Genomic DNA, 19,365 nt, shown 5'->3' on the forward strand with positions numbered 1-19,365 from the left:
ATTTAACTTTTTCACTGTAGCTTTCAAGCCATGGTCTACAGTATCCTAATAATCCCAATATTTGCTGGATTTCCTTTTTAGTTTGTGGGGGTCTTAAGGATAGGATCCCAGATACCCTGTCAGGATCTAACTTCTTTTTTCCCTTACTTAACCAATGTCCTAAGTATTTTACTTCCTGTTCCACAAATTGTAATTTTGATCGAGACACCTTGAATCCCTTTTCTCCCAGGAAACTGAACAATTTAATAGGAGCTTCTCGGGTTCCCTCTTCAGTTTCTCCTGCTACTTAATAGATCATCCACATACTGCAATAATTTTACCTCCCTGGGTAATGCAAAATCTTGTAAAACTTTTTCTAAAGTTGGTCCAAATAGATTTGGTGACTCTGTAAACCCCTGTGGTAGCACGGTCCACCTTAATTGTTGTTTCCGTCCCGTTTCAGGGTCCTCCCACTCAAAAGCAAAATAATCTCTGGATTTTTCATCCAGAGGGCAGGCCCAAAAGGCATCTTTCAGATCTATTACGCTATACCAAGTATGTTTGGGAGAGAGATGACTTAGTAAAGTATAAGGTTTTGCCACCACAAGGAATTTAGTGACTGTTCGCTGATTTACAGCTCTCAGGTCCTGTATGACCCATCCGATTTCTTTACAGGGAGGATGGGTGTATTATGAGGTGACATACACGGTTCTAGAGTTCCTTTTTCCAGAAGTCTATGGGTTTTAATCCTTTTCGACCCTCCATTGGTATAGGGTATTGTTTAATTCTAATTGGACGATGTGGATCCATTATTTGAACATTTATGGGGTCCATTTCTATTTTTCCAATTTCCCCTTCCTTATAGCACACTGAAGGGTTAATGAATTCTTCGTCTTTTTGTGTCAAAGTGTATAATTTAATCTGCAATTTATCCCCTTGGCTTTGAATGCTTAAGTTTAATTTTAAAATCAAATCCCTTCCTAGTAAATTGTACTCCGCTTCAGCGAGCAAAAGTAAATCATTAAGACAGATTTTTTTATCTGTTTCTGTCTCTACATCTTTCAAAACAGGTACCTTAAAGGGCTCTCCTTTTGCCCCTATTACAGACATGCAACTCTTCCCTTCTTCTATTCCTTTTGGAAGTTTTTGAATAGTGGATTTTTCAGCCCCTGTGTCTACTGAAAATAAGACTTCCTCTTTATGGGGACCAATTAATAGTTTTATCAACGGCTCTGTTGATGTTGAAGTCCCCAGAAGATATAGCCCCTGACACCCCTATTCTTCTTTGAATATTTTCTCATCTTGTTCCCGCTAATGATATTTCCTCTGAACATGTCTCTTCTTGTTGCAATAGTAACAGACGGGAATTGTCGATTTCCCTCGACAAGGCTGACCCCTAGGGTTTTTTTCTATTATTTTTTTTCTCCTCTCCCCGGACAAGGTCTTGTGGAATGAGGTTAAGCCACGAAAGACCGTATGAACTTGGAAGTGATGGGAAAACTTACAGTTTTTAAGAAGAATGTTAGTTGTGATTAAGGCAGTAAATTAGATCATCCTCGTAGGAGCTTTCTAAACAGATCAGAAGAGGGCAAGAGTGTACTTAAGGACCGAAAAGGGTGTTGCAGTAGATAGCTGATGAGTTAGATTATGTGATAGAGCTCAGCTGCACACCTGCAAAGGAGCTCAGAGAGACAGTGAGAGGAGGCTGAGCCCCAGAAAATACTTTGCTCCTCCCTTCAGAGGCCCAGAGGAGCAGAGAGATGCACAGTGGCAGGTGGGAACCCGAGGGAAGTTCTTCAGAGGAAGAATGGCTGGGCCATGGACTAGTAAGGGAGAAGCAGAGTTGACTCCTTTGGAGGTTTAGTTAGGAAAACATTAGCTCAAAGTCTTATTAAGAGTAGCTTGAATACAAGGCGGGCGCCAGTCTAGAGGGAGAAGCTTGGTTAAAGTGTGTGGGTTTCAGGGAGCTGTGCAGTAGAGACTTGTAGAGAGGAATTTTAAATAGCACGTTGAATGGGAAATGAGCCCGGGGCAATTAATTGATGATCAAAATGCAAACTACAATTTTAAATCAGGAAAGAGGTAGACTATACTTTTATAATGAAAAATACGCCAGAAAAGAGTGAGGAAAGTGTCAGTGTTGTTATAAAGGAAGTTACTGGAACAAAGGAAAGGGTTAGAGGAGCAATAAAGCAGAGAAATTCATGCTTTTGTGATAGAAGTGTTGGAACACCAAGGACTGGAGATGGTAGTGATCACAAACTCATTTCCCGATCGCTCAGTTTTCCATGTGCTGTCTGTATACCCCATGGCACCTACCTCGCATTCAGAAAGCAATGCAACCTTTGGGGTTAAAAAATAAAAACCAGAGAGGGCAGTGCTTTCCAAGAAAAAAAGATAAGTCCTTGTGGCAAACAGGTAGGTGAACGGAGTATGTACGTTCCTTCCTCGGTGTCCTGCTGTTAATGTGAGAGGATATTCACCAGAACCCAGTAGATGATTGCACTCTGGTTCTTGCATTTTTTACCATCTTTCATGAAACAACTTCAGGTTACGTGACAGAAGCTAATGGCCTAAGCTTATGTGCATTTGGCATTGTTTTCTCATTGGTGAGCTTCAAGCCTGTGTCTGGCCCATTATTGCTCACAGAATTTGTGGCAGAGCTAGACTTGGACTTAGATTACTATGCTTAGTCTTAGCACTCCAGATTATTAAAACCCTTTCCATTAAATACTTTCTCAAACTAAGAAGTGACTTTCTGAAATAGCTGTTTTCAGAAGATCTGCATCTTAGCTAAGCAATATGACAGAATTTTGCCTGTTGTTAAACACTGAGGCTGACGACAAGTCCATCAGCAGTTTCAGAGAGCACAGAACAATGTCCAGATGCATGCTCATCTGCTAGGATTTGTGATTTCTGAAACGTGACTTGCATAAATTCATCTTAAGGTTTTGCAGGATCCACTGTGTCATTAAAATAATGCTAATACTAAAACTGACAGGCATCTGTGTAATGCATTTTGGATTTCATATAATTTGCAAAAGTACTTAACGATTCGGTGTCATTTTGTGGTACAGTACAAACATCAAGAGGAAGTGAGAACAAAGAAAATGGTGGTGAAGATGTTCCAAGGCGTTACAACCTTCGACAGAGTAAACCTGTTGACCGCTACCAAGCTCCTATGGAAAGTAGGTTGAACGCACAGTTTCTCTTAAAACCTTATTTCTTGCACATAAGTGAGATAGAATTTTTGAATGCAAAGACGTGTTTGCGCACACAGTTCTATTTCAGTTCTGTACCTTCATTCTGCACATGAACTTCCCTGTTTTTATCAGACACGTGTGTCCTGTGCACATTGTATTTCTTTGCTGTTTGGCGTACTTAGTGCTATGTATCCTTGCTATAACAGTAATTAATCACACTTAATGGTCTTGCTCTTGTGATTTTCAGTTCACCTTTAAACAGGGTGTAGTTTTCCACTTGTACCATGCACTGATGAAAAGCAAAAACAGTTAAAAATTCTTCTGGAATTAGGGATGAGTGAAACACGTGGCATTTTCTTTTTCTTTTGATATCCTCCTCTCTTAAATGTATCTGTATCATTATTCTAAATTCTTTCCTTTCAGTAAGACAAAGAGATCGAGAGAGGACTAACTCGGGCCAGCCGTGTTCTGTCAGACAGAAAGAGTCACTTGAAAATGCTGGGTCACAAAAATATAGAAGACGTGCCAGGTTGGTGTATGGCTAGTGATAGCTCTTACTTATCCGTAGAGCTGTCAGTCTCTTTACTGCATAATGCTTCAAAGGGTTTTCAGTTTAGTGGTAATTACAGAGTAAGTTTATGATCAGTACTTTGGTAGTCTGAGGATAGAGAGGAAAGAACTATTTGGAGGGGAGGAGGTGGATACTTTTAAGTTGGTTTCTGTTTTAAATCCAATATTTGTGGGTCGCTGATAAGATGATTATGGAGGTAGTGTCTGAGTTTCTGTAACTGAAATTCTTTGGTTCTGGAACTGAAGCCGGAATCCCCCCTTAAATATCTTAGTCAGACTATTTAATCTTGAAGGATACAAAGGATTTTCTTAAAACCGAAAATAATTTTATTCGATTTAGAGGGAGAGGCTTTATGGAAGTTTTGTTAGATTTAAAAAAAAAAAAAGTTATCACTCAAATACTGACTCTAGTTTCTGTTTGGAATCAACTAATGTTTCTATATGCAGTTAACCTTAAACAATAAAAGATCTAAATGAAATCATAAATTGCCTTAGTAATGATAAAGGCTTTTTGGATTCTGTAAGCAGTTAGTGCGTAGAGAATGCTGTTGATTGCCAGATATTTTGTTGAGCATTCTTGAAAGCAGACAGTTGTCACGAGGAAAATCGTGTCATGGCCTTTGAAATCAGATTCCTAAGGAGTACAGTGGACTGGAAAATAGATCTCAGAGGCAATTTGGAGATAGAATTCCCTTAATTTTTGGTGTTACTTAGTATCTGCTCTATTTTCTTTTTAACTTTCTCGTTTATATGCTTGCTTGCAGACGGAGATGTGCAGATGACATCAGTGATTCTACACCCTCTTGCTCATCTCCCTTGCTTAGCACGTGTGATACGGAGGAGGGTGGTGAGAGCAGTGAGGACGGCGAGAGCACATCTCCAAGAAGGTTGCTGTCGGTAGAGAATAGGGGAGGGATGAATCTCCTTCAAATGAATATTTAGCCATGTTTAAGTTTATCTAAATGTAACTGTGTAAGTTTATGTCAATTAATTAGGTCTTCTAATATATTAATTAATGTCTTCTACATTTGCTTGGCATTATTATGAAAAACAAAAATCTTCGAGCTGCATCTTAAAGAAAAAGAAGCCCTATAACTTCTCCTTAATTCAAATCAGGACTTTTCGAGTGAAACGTCAGAAACGGGACCTAAAGAGAGTTCAGAGGGATCAAAAGAAAGCTGGAGGAAGTCAGGGAGATGCAATGCAAATAGATAGTGCGGTAAGTGGTAAACTAATCATCGTGTCAGCGAGTGTTTCCAGTGATTCTGAAAGATCTCAGTGTGCCATCTAGAACTACCTTTGTTGATGGTTTTCTCTAAAGCAACTTCAAAAATTGCCCAGAATGTTTGCGTTGTGCTGAGATAATTTCTGATGAAACCTTGATCTAGGTTGCTGCTTTCTTTAACATACAAACTCTGTGGTGTTGAATTTCTCTTTAGATTGGATTTGAGAACGTGGGTGGTCTTTCGGAACACATCGCAGCTTTGAAAGAGATGGTGATTTTTCCCGTCCTGTATCCAGAAGTTTTTCAGCAGTTCAATATTCAGCCCCCAAGGTAACTCATGACAGTGATAAATCGTAAGTCAGCTGTTTTCAGGAGAAAGTTCAATTAAGGTATCAATATGCTTCCATGCTTCAACATTTTTGGCAGCGGTGAACATTTGTTTTAGTAGTAGCAAAAAGTGGTTTCTTAAAAATGGATAAAATCCAGAATATTTGTAGGTTAAAAATATAAGCAATGTCTGAAACTTGTAAGTTTTACCATCTGGTGTTTTTAAAAAGTTGGGTTAGTTGGGTTGGAGTGGTTTTGTTCTCAGTTTTATGTACAAGTCAGCTTGATTAGTCTGTAAGCAAGAAGGGATTATCTAGTGTGGAAGTCAATTGTAATATGTTGCCTGGAAGCCCAGTTGTTTTTCCTGCCTACTTTTGCTTTCTTTTTTTTTTTTTTTTTTTTCCTCTGAGTGCTAAGGCATCGCTTTTCCTTCCGGCTTTAGGCTTCCTCACTTGCCATCAGCAATAGATGGTCTGAGAGACCAAACCCAGTAACTTAATGCTTTTGAAAGGAGCATTAAATGCTTTACTATCAGATTCTGCATATTGTGAAAGCAAGAATATGCAGTTTATTGCTGCAGAATGAACTGGTGATTCACCATTCAGCCCATTCTCAGATTCTGTGCTGAAGTTTGCCCGTTTGGCTCCGGTTTGCTGTAATCACCCTGTTTGTCAGCAGTTTTGGAAGTGTCCTTCTGGGACAGTATGCTCTCTTTTGAAGTTTTTATACGTTTGAGTTACCTCCTTATTCATTTCTTTGGGTGAAAAAAATGAATTTTCTTGTGAAACGTTGTAAAAACGCGGAACTTCTATCTGTTCTGCCTCTACCCACACTTCAGCTATTACTGCTGTCTTGTACATGACGTGTTTTGGTTAGGAAAGACGAGTTTGTTCTAGAGACGATGGTTGTAGGAGGTACTCATCATGATGTTTTTTTTCCTATCTGGATCTTTTTTATTGCAGAGGTTGTCTATTTTATGGCCCCCCAGGAACAGGGGAAACACTAGTTGCTCGTGCACTTGCCAGTGAATATAGTCGAAGTGACAGGAAAATATCATTTTTTCTGAGAAATGCTTCGGACTGCATGAGAAAATACGTGGGGGAATCAGAACGCCAACTTCGTGTGTTATTTGAACAGGTAAGGTTGAAATGCACAGTGTATTCTGTCAGAGTTGAAACCATAATTTTCTGTGGTCAACGTTCTTAAGTAGCACTTGCTCTTTTTTTGTATTTTGTTATTTTTTTTTTCCCCCTGAAATGGAAATGCCAGTGTTTCTGCTGTGAATGTCAGCTGTAAGAACTACTGGAACAATTTGCTTCCTGTCACCCGGATACAGTGGGTTGACACAGACTGCTGTCTTCTGTTAGTCATGCCAGATACTCCAGTAGCTCTATCAGTAGAGGTCCCAGAGGCTAAAGTGAAAAATCTAGTTTAGATGACATTCCAACCATGATGTTTTTGTGCATTTTTCCTTTAAATAATGCTGTTTTACTCAGTGTTTTCCTGCTAGGCCTGTCAGATGCGACCTTCAATTATTTTCTTTGATGAGATAGATGGTCTCGCTCCTGTGCGCTCCAGTAAACAAGACCACATTCATAGGTATTACAGTTTTGCACCTACATAAAATCTGCTTGATCTTTGGGAAAAAAAAAAAAAAAAAAAGGATGATGACCTGTTTAATTTACTGTGAACATGTTAATTTATCCTGAAAACTTGTAACTCAATGCCAAAACAGGTGATTCTAAACGATAGTAGAAACCAATTTACTAAGCCTGATATCAGCATGTGGTCTGTGTTAACTTACCTATTTTTTATGTCTTAAAATGAGTCTTGTCCTTAAAAAGCTTGTCCTTTATGACTACTCATGGAAGAAAGTCATGTGGAATGTAACAAAATTTACTGAACCAGTAAGTAAAACTTATATTTTTCTATTTGTTCCATTGTTTCAACTCTTCTGACCCTTCTGGATGGCGTAGATAACAGAAGAGAGATCGTGGTAATTGGAGCTGCCAACAGACTGGATTCTATAGGTCCTACTTTACAAAGACCAGGACGCTTTGACAGAGAGTTCCTCTTCAACTTGCCAGATAAAGAGGTGAGAACTTAAATTCAACGTTAGTGCTACCATGGCAAAGTCCAACTTTATAGGAAAAAAAATTGACAACTTGAACGAAAGAGTGATATGTGGAGACACTGCGCTGTTCCATGGAGGGCAAATCTGGTACTGAATATATATGGTCAGGATGATACCACCAAGTAGTTAGTTCTATAATCAAACCTTTCATTCCCAAAGTTGTACCTGTTTGCTTAATTATTTAGTCCACTTGGGTGTTTTCATCATGAAGTTGTGTTTTTGGTCTCAATCCTTCACTTATGAATGAATAGGGGATGTGTTTGCATTTGATTGTGCCCCTGCTCAGTGGTAGTAGTTTGAGTCATAATTCTTTTCTTCTTTATAGTAATTGTAGCAATTGGAAGCATTGTGCCAGAAGTGCTTTCTGTGAATTTACTGACTGGAAAGCAAATGTGATGAAGTAATGAGACTGTCCCAATGAAAGCTTGCTAAGTTTTAGAGAAGTTTTTTGGACAGCAAAGAAATGTTTCTGGATAAATTTTTCATTACAGTATTTTCCTCTGGGTCCTTAGGTCTCGTAGTTTGGAAACTTGTTATTGAAGCTATAAATGCCTTTTCTTTCACTGTAGGTTCCTAGAAAAAGTTCAGTATAACAAATAAGAACTATTCAATTTCCTGGTTGACAATGCAGAGTGTATATTAAATAACTGTAAAATACTTGAAAGTTGAGCAAGTAAGAAAAGTGTATTAGTAGATGAGGGGTTTTGAGGGAGGACTGTTTTGTTTTTTGTTGTTTGTTTGTTTGCCTTTTGGTTTGTTTGTTTCTTGTTGGTATTTTTAAGGAAAACTTGGGACAAGCTAAAATGCAATGATTTTGCTTCCAGGCTAGAAAAGAAATTGTCAAGATTCATACTCGTGACTGGACCCCTCAGCCACCGGACATGTTGCTTGATGAACTAGCTGAGAAATGCATTGGTAAGACTGAAATCAAAATGGATTCTTGCTTGTGACCAAGTTGTAAAGAACCTAGCTTGTACCAGGCAGTACCCATGCTCTTGTGCCTTGCTGCACAACTAGTCAACGAGGCAGCTGGCACGCCTTCATAGCAATCAGAGTGAGATGCTTTCATCTATTTACTCTTTATTGTCGTTCCTCTTGTTGTCTGAGAACATTAAATGGTTCTGGGGCATCTTCCTCAAGAGTATAGTTTTTGATGAGGAGTCTGCTTCAGCTGCATAAGCGCAGGATATCAGGCAGTGAGCAACATGAAACTTCCCTGCAGAGAGTGGTATAAATGGCTCAGGATTCAAATTAGGATTAAATAAAAAAATAGGATTTATTAGAAGAATATAAAAGAATAGAGGTAAGCAAACAGTGCTGGGTGCACTGAGAGTCTCCGCTCCACCAGGGCACACACCAGTTACATCAAGCAGCTGATTTTTATGCTCCTAGACTAATACATATTCATTACTACTTCCAAAAGAATTAGATTATTATAATTAGCCTCCGGGGTCCAGTCCCTCCTACTGGAGCATGCGCATCAGTCTCCTCTGGGGGTCTCTAGGGGTCTTTCATGCTGAAGGCTCGTAGTCTTCTTCTCCAAGTCCTTCCTGTTTGTACTCCTTTGGCACTGTACCAAGTTTATAGAACATTTTCTGCAGGTCTTGTCTGCCAGCCGTCCTTCAGCTTCTTTTTTCTTCCTCTTAATCTCTTGGCCCCCTGGCCAGATACCAAAGGTCTGCATAGTATCCCATAACAGTCACTAGTTGTTATCAGTTGTTATGAAACTCCCAGACATCAAACACAAACAGCTTTCTTATTGACACTTCACGAGTAATTAAAACATTCTTCCCCAGCCATTCACAGGGACAGTCACATCTATAGCAGTGTTAAGTTAATCTCGAAGAAGACAGGAAAAAAAAGGCTGTAACTGTTAGAAATAGAAGTCCGGAATAACAAAAGCAAACAGGTTCATAAATTTAAGGAGTATTTTCTGAAGACTTGATAAATTGAGTAGAATGAGGGGGAGACTGGGACACACTGCATCTGTGGTTCAAGAATTAAATTGCCAGTGCAGGGCCCAGAGGCAGACAGGATTCAAACAGAATTGTTCTTTATGGACACGAAATGTTAAAACATTCCTCACAAGCGGTAGCACTTTGAATTCCCTGTTAAGCTGTTTGGTTTTGGCATTACAAATTCTTTAAATGTTGCATGTTGTAAACCTGGGCCTTGACTGATGTAACGTTTGATTTTTGTTTGTTAGGAGACTGTGGTGCAGATATCAAATCCCTCTGTACTGAAGCTGCGCTGTGCTCTCTACGCCGATGCTATCCTCAGATTTATGCAAGTAGGGAGAAGTTGCTACTAGACGTTAATTCTATTAAAATAAAAGCAAAGGACTTTTTCATGGCTATGAAGAAGGTTGTTCCAGCTTCAAACAGGATCGAGACTTCGCCCGTACAAGCACTCTCACCCATTTTCAAGCCACTTTTTCAAAGATCAGTAGAGAATATTTTACAAGTTGTGCAGAAGATCTTCCCGCATGCACAGCTTGCACTAAAGGAGGACCGACAGCAAGGTATAACCACAGCATCCACTTCTTTATAATTCTGCTAAAGCAAAAACTTGTGGTTTGTGCAATCAACTTATAGCTTTCAGACATAATGGTGGTAGAATTTTATTATTTGCATGTGCATGTCTTTCTTTTGGGCAAGTCTGGAATATAACGCATAGGTTTTATTGTGGATTCGAAACTGAAATGCCAAATGGAAGCTCTGAATGACTCAATACACAGTAAAGGACGATGCGTTCTCTACTGAAGCATCCTGCTTCTGAGGGCAGCTAAGATAATTAGCATTTGTAGAGGTTGACTTGAGGTTTGAAGTATAAGGCACCTATTTTTCTTTAAAAAATCAAAACTCAGATCTTTGGAGGGGAAGCATTTCTAGGTCAATGTTTCTAATTCCTTTCTGAAGAATGTCAGGACCAGGATACAAGTATAACTGGTCTAAGCTAAATATTGTTTTAGCTATCATCATTTTTAACCAGTCTCCTAATTTAAATGTTTGTGGATCGTACTATACACGTGAGATCAATTAGCATTGATACTTACTAGATGAATGGAATTCTGTGGCCATCACATCCTTTATCCCCGTGCTTTCATTGTGGGAACCTCCTCCAGAAAGAAATGGTCTTGTTTGTTTGTTTGTTTTTTTAGCTATTTAGCAACTGCAGAAATTGTTGGTAATCTCCTTTATTCTAAGGGGGAGAAAAAAATCACCAAGAGTAGCGTACCTTACACGTACACATCAGTGGGATTTAGTACAGCTTTGTAGGGCCTTGTGCCATCTCCTTAGATCTGTGGTGGGATGAACTCTAGGAAATAACTTTCAGTGTGTGCTCTCAAATGAAGAAAGGGTTTTGGCACTGATTTAGAAGCTGTATTAGTGGAAGAGAAAGAGACAAAGGCTATTCAGGAAAGTTAACAAACCTCTTTTGCCTTTCAGAGCATTTCAATCCTATTTTACAAGATGATATGTTTGACAGTGATGACGATGCATCCTTGGTTTCTGGAGATGAATTAAAAGATGGAATGCCTGACGGACCAGAGAAAAAATGCCTCTGTTTCAGCAGGTAAAGAAAGATAGATCCCTGTTACATTTAAATTCTCAGGTCTGCTGAGTCTTTGTAAACAGTTCCAGCTGTTAAAAGTGCGAGGGGTGGTAGACGAAGGGGCAACATCAAGTTTGTGTGTTGAAGGGGTGCTTGGTATTCACAAGAAGAAAGGGTGGAGGGACTAAAGTTGTAATGAAGTTGCTCTGAATGACCAAATTGAAAAGGCCAGGCTTCTCTTCGTAAGCCAAAGTGATCCGTAGACTACCAGAACACGTTGACTTAATCCATGGCATTCTTTGAAAGACTCAAGACCACATAAATGTGCTGTCTGTCCTTTTAGCTAAAAATACCCCAACTTCATGGGTTTGTGTTGCCACCTTTTGCCCTTCTGTTTTCCAGGATTGTTAAACCAGTAGTGAATTATGTAGCAGAAAGAAAACAGAGAAAGGGCTTGTTAAAACACCTTGAGAAAAAATTGAATGGTGTCTTTATTTGTTAAGCCACCAAGTTGTGTTAATCTTGTGATATTTTAGTGTGGAAGTCATGCAAGCCCACAGTTGGAAAGTTAGATCATGTTGTCACAGCTGGATCAGTTATTTTTCTCAGTTTCTATTGCTGTGCTGTCCAGAAGATTTTCTGTGCTTTAGAGCAAGGCTAAGTCTCTAGCATCTTTGATTTAAGCCAGCAGAGGTACAGCCTGATTGTAGTGGGGAAACAAATGCTCCTCACCAATTTATTTCCTAGTAGTAAAGCAAGATTGCAGGGATATTAATTTGCTGTCTTGGTTTAGTAAAGAATAGGAAACACAAGGGAAGAAGATGAAACAAAGGGAAGAAGGTGAAACAATTGGAATGACTGAATAACTTAACTGGAAATCTTACATGTATTTAATGTACCGCTGCCATTTGGATTATTTGGGGAGGGAAAAGAAAGTCTATAGGAAAATTACTTGGAACATCTGTGTGTCTATTCAGCACCTCATCTATAAACTTGTTTTCTTAACTCTTGTTCTAGGAGTGCTTTCTGTAAACCAACATCATGCCAGCCCTGTCTGCTAATAGTAGGAAAAGAAGGGTACGGCCAGGTTTCTTACGTGGCACCCGTGGTGTTGCACGCTTTGGAGAAGTTTCCCGTTCACACCCTGGACCTTTCTGTTCTGCTTACAAACGTTGAACCGCCAGAAGAAATCTGCGGACAGGTACCTTTTTTCTTTTTCTTCTCATCGGATTCACTGACTGTATGTAAAAGATCAATCGAGTTGCAAGTAAGGTGAGCAAAATTCATTGGTAATGGAGGTGGCCTTGTTTTAATGTGCTGGGATGTTTGCTTCTATCTGAAAATCCCCTTTTCTTTTAGACAGCACCACAAACAATCTGGATGTTGTACATGTCGACATTTTCCATACCCAGTTTTACAGTGAGGCTGTTGCTAGCAGCTCAGGAAGCTGGGCGGTGTTGCTAATAAACATCTCTTTGTGGAAAGAAATGCTGCTCATGTCACTGGGATCCAGAAAGTAGTTCTCATTGCCTCCTAAGACTGTGTGCTCCCAGTAGATGGCTCTGTATCAGACTGCATGTCGGCTACTTTTTGTAGCCTTCTTCTAAATTATATTAGTAAGGCAACCAAGGTTTGGGGCTTCTGTTTATTTTGTTTTCGCACGGACATGCACAACTTGTGCTGTTGCAGTATGTGCAATAAAAGCATTAACATTCAGAAAACACTTCATTTGCACGGTGATGTGGTTTTAACTAGAAAAAATGAACAGATTTGGTGTTTTTACTTTTAGGCAGGAAATCCATTTTCTTGTTTGGCATCACTACCTTAAAATATTTTTACCTTTAGTGGAAACGTTTGAGAGCCATACAAGTAAGGACAGACATGTTACACGACTGAATACTGATGTGTCCCTTAAGAGGGACGTTTCCTTTCTTTGTTATGCGATGATTGTGGCTGTGGCCATATAGCTACGGTGTCTAGCCACTGCCTGAATATATCCTTCCCATCTTCTGACTAGAGTTCTCCGAATACTGATAATCTGAAAGGGTGCACAGAGAAATTCCTTATGTGAAAGGATGCTTGCCACTCTGTTCACGCAGTTTCATTTCATGGGGCAGTCAGATGGCTATGTAGCTATGTATTAAGAGGTTCTTGTACGTGTTTTAGTTTTCTTACGCAAGCTTTCCTTTTCACTAGCTGATCCGAAATGCTCAGAAGACAGCACCAAGCACAATTTATGTCCCAGATATCCATTTATGGTGGGACAACGCTGGACCTGCCTTGAAACTTACTTTTCTAACTCTACTACGTAACATTCCAGCATTTTCGCCAGTTTTGCTGCTTGCTACGTCTGATGTACGTCACTCAGATCTCCCAGAAGAGGTATTTGTCAATACTTTCCTTACTATTTCTTCAGTGTCTTGTAATTTATGAATGCTTTCAACATCAAACTGGTGTGCTTTCTTAAATGCATGCTGTTATTACTCAGGCACCCTAACAAATCACTTAAAATTTGCTTAGAGAAAAAGAATACTGTGAAAGCATCTGCTTAAGGTTTTTTCTGAGTCAAGCAAGTGACTTTCACCCCCTTCTCACACATGCAAATAATAAATTAATACAATAATTCTGGTGGCTACAAAGTGGTTCAGTCAAGAATATGCAGTGCTTGAAATGACAAGAGGATGTTTTTACTGAAGAGATTTCTTCTGACAGTCTGCCATTCCATGCTATGTTGGGTAAACTGCTAATAATGCAATTTAGTAGAGAATTGAAACACTTTGATTAAAAAAAAATAAATAAATCAGTTTCTTTCTTCATAGAGGCCAAAGCTTTCCAAGCTGGAAAGCTGAGTTCCAATTTCTGCTAAAGTAACTTTGGAATCGAATTCTAGTTGTAATCCTAAATAAACTGTAGTAAAAGTAGGTGCAGAACTTCATTGACTTCTGAGAGTTTACATTAAGGGAAGGTGCCCAAAACAGGACCACGCTGTTGTCATTCTGATGATTTGGTCTCAGTCACTGGGGGAAGAGAACGGGTCTTACCTAGACGTGTTTATTATCAACTGCTTTGAAAGTGCTTGAGTTCCCACAGAAGTTTTTGTACAGGCTGTAAATTCCTTCTAAAATAAGTAGTGAAATTCCTCACCTACCTTTTAATACTAGAACTTGAAAATGGAGGAAGACGTAGAGGTACTAGCTACTTCAGACACCTTTTGGTAGAGAAATAAAAACTCAGCAAAAAGCCCTCACTTGTCTGCTGAAGCCTGTCTCTTCCCTCGATAGCCATAAAGGTTCTAAGTAAAGGCTGCAGCAAGGCAAGTAAATACAAAGGAGGCGCTGTTGGATGTGGTGAAAGCCATTACTTTACCAGTGTAGCGTACAATCCCTTCAGCAAGCTTTAATTCTACAGGTGATTCTTAAAGGTGATATTTGAATTTGCCGTGCCAGCCTGTGAAAATGTAGCATTTTAAGGCCAGGAAGATAACTTTTTTCAGTTTGTGTTCTTCAGGTTATTATTAATTTGAAAAGGTACTCGTCTTTTTGGAATAGAAGATGAGTTTTTTGTGGCCTTAAATCTGAAATGTCTCTCCTCCTTCTGCTTTAGATGCAAAAATGATTTAATACGGAATTTGGAGAAGTGTGCAATATTGAGTTGCCTGGTAGGGCAGAGAGAGCAGCCTTTTTTTGAGGACCTAATTCTAAATGAAGTGGCTAAGCCTCCTGTAAAGAAAAGAGGTGAGGAGGATATGAGAAGTACATCTAAAACTTTCCTATCAAAGTTACTAGCTCTTTGGGCTTTGCTTTGGTGGTCATTTTCTGTCAGTAATTTGTCATATGCTTGTATTTGAGTACTGTAAATTGGCTAATTTTTCCTGATGAATTGAAGTTGATTGGACATTGGAAGTTGTGCCTGTAGCACCACCAGCTGAGCCTCAGAAGCCACAAGAGGAAGAAGTAGGGATGCTGGAGGAGGAAGAGGAGGATACCTTGCGTGACCTTAGAATTTTCTTGAGGGACGTTACTCACAGACTTGCCACTGACAGACGTTTCAGGGAATTTGCAAAGCCCGTTGACCCACAGAAGGTAAAGTAGTGCTGATCCGTGTGTGTCTGTAACTTCTCAGTGTTCGTATTTCTCAGCGTTTTGGGGAAGGTTCAACTTTTGTTTTTAGGGCTGCACTGTAAGGATTTTGCAAGAAGCAGAGGCAGTGCTTTTACTTCTGCTGACTCTCAAATGTCTCTTATGGGATTATTCACTGAAAGCCCTGGTTTCATTCTAAAAAGCCAGTCCAAATGCCAACACAGTTTGCTCGTGAAAAAGCTTTGATATGTAGGCGTGTCACAGCACTGAAAAGCACAGAGATCTTTCCTTATAATGACAAACAGTATTTACAGGAGTACTTGAGTGAAGTCTGAAGCCCTTTCTTGGACTGTCAGTTCCTGTGGGAACAGGAATAGGAGCAGCAGTTTGTAAAACTAAGTTTTGAGATCCTGTTCTCTGTTTCATCTGGAACTCCTCAATAGGAATCAACCATAAGTGCAGTGTGTTTTCTTTTTCCTCCAATTGGCTGCTTAGATGCCTTTTTCTCCTTAATTTATGAGATAAGCCTAAACTAGGGGCGTATATTTCAAAGACAGATGTAACTTGAATATACCTGGGGATCAGCAAAGTCCTCTTCTTGTGGGCATCCACTGGCTTTTCTTCCCCTTTTCTCCTAGGTTCTTGAGCTGTGAAAAATCTAGACAGATACATATGTCCTCATCTGAACTGGTCATTAGGCTCCTCTTCTGGTCTGAGGGAAGAAATGAGCACCTCAGGGCCCAGTTATCTCATTCTAAAGTAGATGCCTGCAATAGGTACTTCACAGGTGCAATTCATGCACCTTTTCCTCAATGTCGACAACAAAGAGAATGCCGGATGGCTTGCTCAGCTTTCACTGTTGTGATTTTCTGAAGCAAAGTGAAATGAATCTCCCACCCTCAGTGTTTCTTCTCTACCATGCACGTGCTTCTGACCTCCCTACTTCTTGTTGTCCTCTCGTGGCCGCTCTAATGAAAAATGAAAGAGCCCTTCCATTTTTGAGAAGCAAACTGTTTAATTTCAGCGTCTTCTGATGCATCGCAAATGTTCAGAGTTTTTAGGAAGTCTTTTATTTAAAGTCTTCAGAATAATTTTGGTAGACTGTGTGCAAGGTTAAGAAAACCTCTGAATGCTTGTATTTGATCTGCAGGTACCTGACTATGCCACAAGGATTAAAGAGCCGATGGATCTTTCAACAGTTCTGACTCAAATTGACTCGCGCCAGTACCTCGCTGCAGGAGACTAGCTGAAGGACATCGATCTAATCTGTAACAATGCCTTAGAGTACTACCCGGATCAAAGATCTACAGGTGAGGATGTGCTTTTTAGCCCTAGTTTAAAAAATCTGTCAAACATATAGATGGATAAATGCTGTGTGCGGACAATAGACTTCGGATGGATTAGATGATTTTGGACGTCCAGACTGTAAATATTTTATCATTTTGCTACTTGGGCATGGAATTGTGATATAAGTGTTCCCAAGGAACTAGTGCTTTTGTTTTAATTAACTTCGATGTTGTTATGCTGAAAATATTCACTGAGAGAACCTTTCGGAACCAACCTATGAAGAAAGCAATTTTTTTCTGTGATCAAAACAGTTTCATTGGTTGGTAGACAACATTCAGTTAAAGTGTGTAAAATTTCAGATCGTCACAGCGCCTATGTTTTGCAAGACACTGCATATTCAATGGTGAGGAACGAAACGGATACAGAGTTTGGACGACTTTGTGAACAAATTAAAGAATCTCGTGAGAAAAGAGGTACGTGCTTTAACGCTAAGGATTTGAAGACTTGTCTCTGCATTTGTAACTGAAAATGCACGACGAAGATCTTTGGTATCTATTCTTTCTTGCAAGGTCGCACCTCTGCAGCGTGTGCTCCATGCGACAACTCCAAGTCACCACAGCAGAACCCTGCTACTGAAGACGAGAAACCAGATGAAGAGAGTAATGAAAATGAGGAGATGCCAGCGGCACCTGTAGATGCCAGTACACCCATTTCTAATGGCAAGTTGCATTTTATTCAGCTGCTCTTGTCGTTCATACCTTCTCTGTTCTTGAGGCGCAACAGGTGTCTCTGATGCCTGGCTCTTTATGGCAGAGGTAGTTTGTTTTCAAATTGACTTCCAAATGGGAGAGAGAAATCCAGAGGTCATTCATTCAATATAGCGATGAATTAAAGTTCAAAGAAAGTTGGTTCATTTGATGTACTCTTACTGGAACTTCATTTTGTAAACAGAACGACCCCCCACTCAAGGATATCACAGCTTCCCTCCCGTACTAAAAATGATAGTACTCACCCTTGTAGGAGCAGCAATGTGAAGAAGGTCAAGGGCAGTAAGAAGGGTTCGAAGCTTTGATATAACAAGCCTTACACTTTTTTTGACAGAGCTCCTAATAAGCATCTTTAGCAAGGTCTGGAGATGGGAGAAAAACTCAAACTAGATTTTAATTCTAGGATGTATAATGTCAAGCTTGACTGTTCCTCTGAACAGTCAATTGAATTTAAATTTTTTTAATTTAAATTAATTAGTTTATTTTTTTTAATTTAAATTCAACTGAATTTAAAGTTTTGAATTTAAATTCCAATTGAATTTATTGAAAAAAATTCCAATTGAATTTAATGTTTTGTTGTTGTAGTTTTTCACGAAACACTAAGTTTATGTGAAAGGTTTTGCTGCAATATCTTTTTGCCAAGGATATTAAGCTTAAGTTATCCACAAGAAAACGGTGGGGAAAAGGAAGCTTTAGTTTTGAAAGCTTTTTTTTTTTTTTTTTTTTTTTTTTTTTTTTTTCTCTCCAGGTTTTTCTTGAGCACAGCAGCGTTTCAGTGTCTGCCTGCCATTAGTTGCCCCACTACCAAGTCAGGAGGGTCAATTAAACTTGCGTGAGGCAGGATTTCTTTATCTGAATCTACGTGGTTCACATAAATATATTCTTGTTTCCTTCTTTCCCTAGGATTATTCTTCTCCCAGTATTGAATGTTTCAACGGACACCGTTTAAGATCAATGAGCAAAAGCATCCTGCGGTGTTCAGTCTCCAGCTTTGAAGAAAGTATGGCGATACTGAGGGGAAATGTCAAGAGAAGACGCTTTTCAAGGTACTGTGTTTCTATATGTTCAATCTCTGTTTGATTTGTAGATTGAAAAGCAAGAGAGAAAGCATGTGCAGTGAGTTGTGGCCTGATAAACCTCCGGCTAAAATCAGCAGAGGCCTATGAGCATGCTGATGGCGTACCAGTACCTTAAAACTAGAATCCCTCTTCTCAGTGAAAGTCTTCTGCTTTTCTAAAAAAACCTGTTTTTTTCCCCAACCCCTTTGAGGTGGTGTTGTGGTTTAACCCAGCCGGCAGCTAAACACCACACAGCCCTTCTGCAACCCTCCCACCTCCCTCTCTGGGATGGGGGAGGGAAACGGGAAAGTGAAGCCTGCGAGTTGAGATAAAGACAGTTTATTAAGACAGGAAAATAATGATGATGATGATGATGATGATAATAGTACTGCTAATAGTAATGTGTACAAAACAAGTGATGTGCAATGCAGTTGCTCACTACCCGCTGACCAGTGCCCAGCGTAACCCCTAGCAGCCCGGCTGCCCCGCCCTATCCATGGTGCAGCGTGTTGCCATAAGGCATAGAATTCTTTGGCCAGTTGGGGTCGGCCATCCTGAGTCTGTCCCCTCGCAGCTGTTGCTGTGCGCCGATTCTGATCGCCAGTAGGACAGTGAGACACCGAAAGGTCCTTGGCTTGTTGTAAGTACTGCTCTGCAGCAATTGAAACATCGGGGTGGTATCAGCAATCTTCTAAACATCCTTTCACACATTCTAAGCCAAAACATAGCAACCTACCTTTCTCAAAAACTTCCTCTGCTGTGTCACCCCACACAATAATGTCATCAATGTACTGCAGGTGTTCAGGAGCTTCCCCCTGCTCTAGTGCAGACTGGATCAGCCCATGGCAAATGGTAGGGCTGTGTTTCCACCCCTGGGGCAGCCGATTCCAAGTATATTGGACTCCCCTCCAAGTGAAGGCAAATTGTGGCCTGCACTCTGCTGCTAGAGGGATGGAGAAAAATGCATTAGCGATATCAATTGTGGTGTACCACTTGGCTGCCTTCGATTCAAGTTCGTACTGAAGTTCCAGCATGTCCGGCACTGCAGCACTCAGTGGTGGCGTCACTTCGTTCAGGCCACGATAGTCCACTGTTAGTCTCCACTCGCCATTAGACTTTTCGCACTGGCAATATGGGACTACTGAAAGGTGAATGAGTCTTGCTGATCACTCCTTGGCTCT

The 19,365-nt window shown here is 40.0% G+C and overlaps 2 protein-coding genes across 3 annotated transcripts; both read left to right on the plus strand.

Moving 5' to 3' along the window:
* Positions 1–2,599: 2,599 nt before the first annotated feature.
* On the plus strand, positions 2,600–12,151 carry LOC116501641 (ATPase family AAA domain-containing protein 2-like). Of its 2 annotated transcripts, XM_032207229.1 has the most exons (11): positions 2,600–3,167; positions 3,606–3,711; positions 4,517–4,639; positions 4,869–4,971; positions 5,192–5,307; positions 6,267–6,441; positions 7,281–7,399; positions 8,263–8,353; positions 9,645–9,959; positions 10,888–11,014; positions 12,011–12,151. In XM_032207229.1, exons 1-7 carry the CDS (start codon positions 3,161–3,163, stop codon positions 7,302–7,304), a joined length of 654 nt encoding a protein of 217 aa, XP_032063120.1. In that variant the 5' UTR covers positions 2,600–3,160; the 3' UTR covers positions 7,305–7,399; positions 8,263–8,353; positions 9,645–9,959; positions 10,888–11,014; positions 12,011–12,151. The 2 variants fall into 2 exon arrangements, with proteins under 2 accessions (XP_032063120.1, XP_032063119.1); XM_032207228.1 differs by lacking the exons at positions 7,281–7,399; positions 8,263–8,353; positions 9,645–9,959; positions 10,888–11,014; positions 12,011–12,151 and adding an exon at positions 6,801–6,867.
* LOC116501642 (ATPase family AAA domain-containing protein 2-like) lies at positions 12,145–17,073 on the plus strand. The gene is made up of 7 exons (XM_032207231.1): positions 12,145–12,194; positions 13,190–13,375; positions 14,597–14,727; positions 14,879–15,075; positions 16,223–16,382; positions 16,719–16,832; positions 16,929–17,073. Exons 2-5 carry the CDS (start codon positions 13,347–13,349, stop codon positions 16,316–16,318), a joined length of 453 nt encoding a protein of 150 aa, XP_032063122.1. The 5' UTR covers positions 12,145–12,194; positions 13,190–13,346; the 3' UTR covers positions 16,319–16,382; positions 16,719–16,832; positions 16,929–17,073.
* The last annotated feature ends 2,292 nt before the right edge of the window (positions 17,074–19,365 follow it).

The sequence above is a fragment of the Aythya fuligula genome, unplaced genomic scaffold, assembly GCF_009819795.1.
Source record: "Aythya fuligula isolate bAytFul2 unplaced genomic scaffold, bAytFul2.pri scaffold_57_arrow_ctg1, whole genome shotgun sequence".
Classification (NCBI taxonomy): Eukaryota; Metazoa; Chordata; class Aves; order Anseriformes; family Anatidae; genus Aythya; species Aythya fuligula.

Coding starts and splice junctions, on each gene's coding strand:
- LOC116501641 (XM_032207228.1), top strand. Junction 4,640..4,868: donor GAGAGCACATCTCCAAGAAG/GTTGCTGTCGGT, acceptor AATTCAAATCAG/GACTTTTCGAGTGAAACGTC. Junction 5,308..6,266: donor TTCAATATTCAGCCCCCAAG/GTAACTCATGAC, acceptor TTTTTATTGCAG/AGGTTGTCTATTTTATGGCC.
- LOC116501642 (XM_032207231.1), top strand. CDS start 13,347: ATGTACGTCACTCAGATCTCCCAGAAGAG. Junction 14,728..14,878: donor GCCTCCTGTAAAGAAAAGAG/GTGAGGAGGATA, acceptor GATGAATTGAAG/TTGATTGGACATTGGAAGTT. Junction 15,076..16,222: donor AGCCCGTTGACCCACAGAAG/GTAAAGTAGTGC, acceptor TTTGATCTGCAG/GTACCTGACTATGCCACAAG.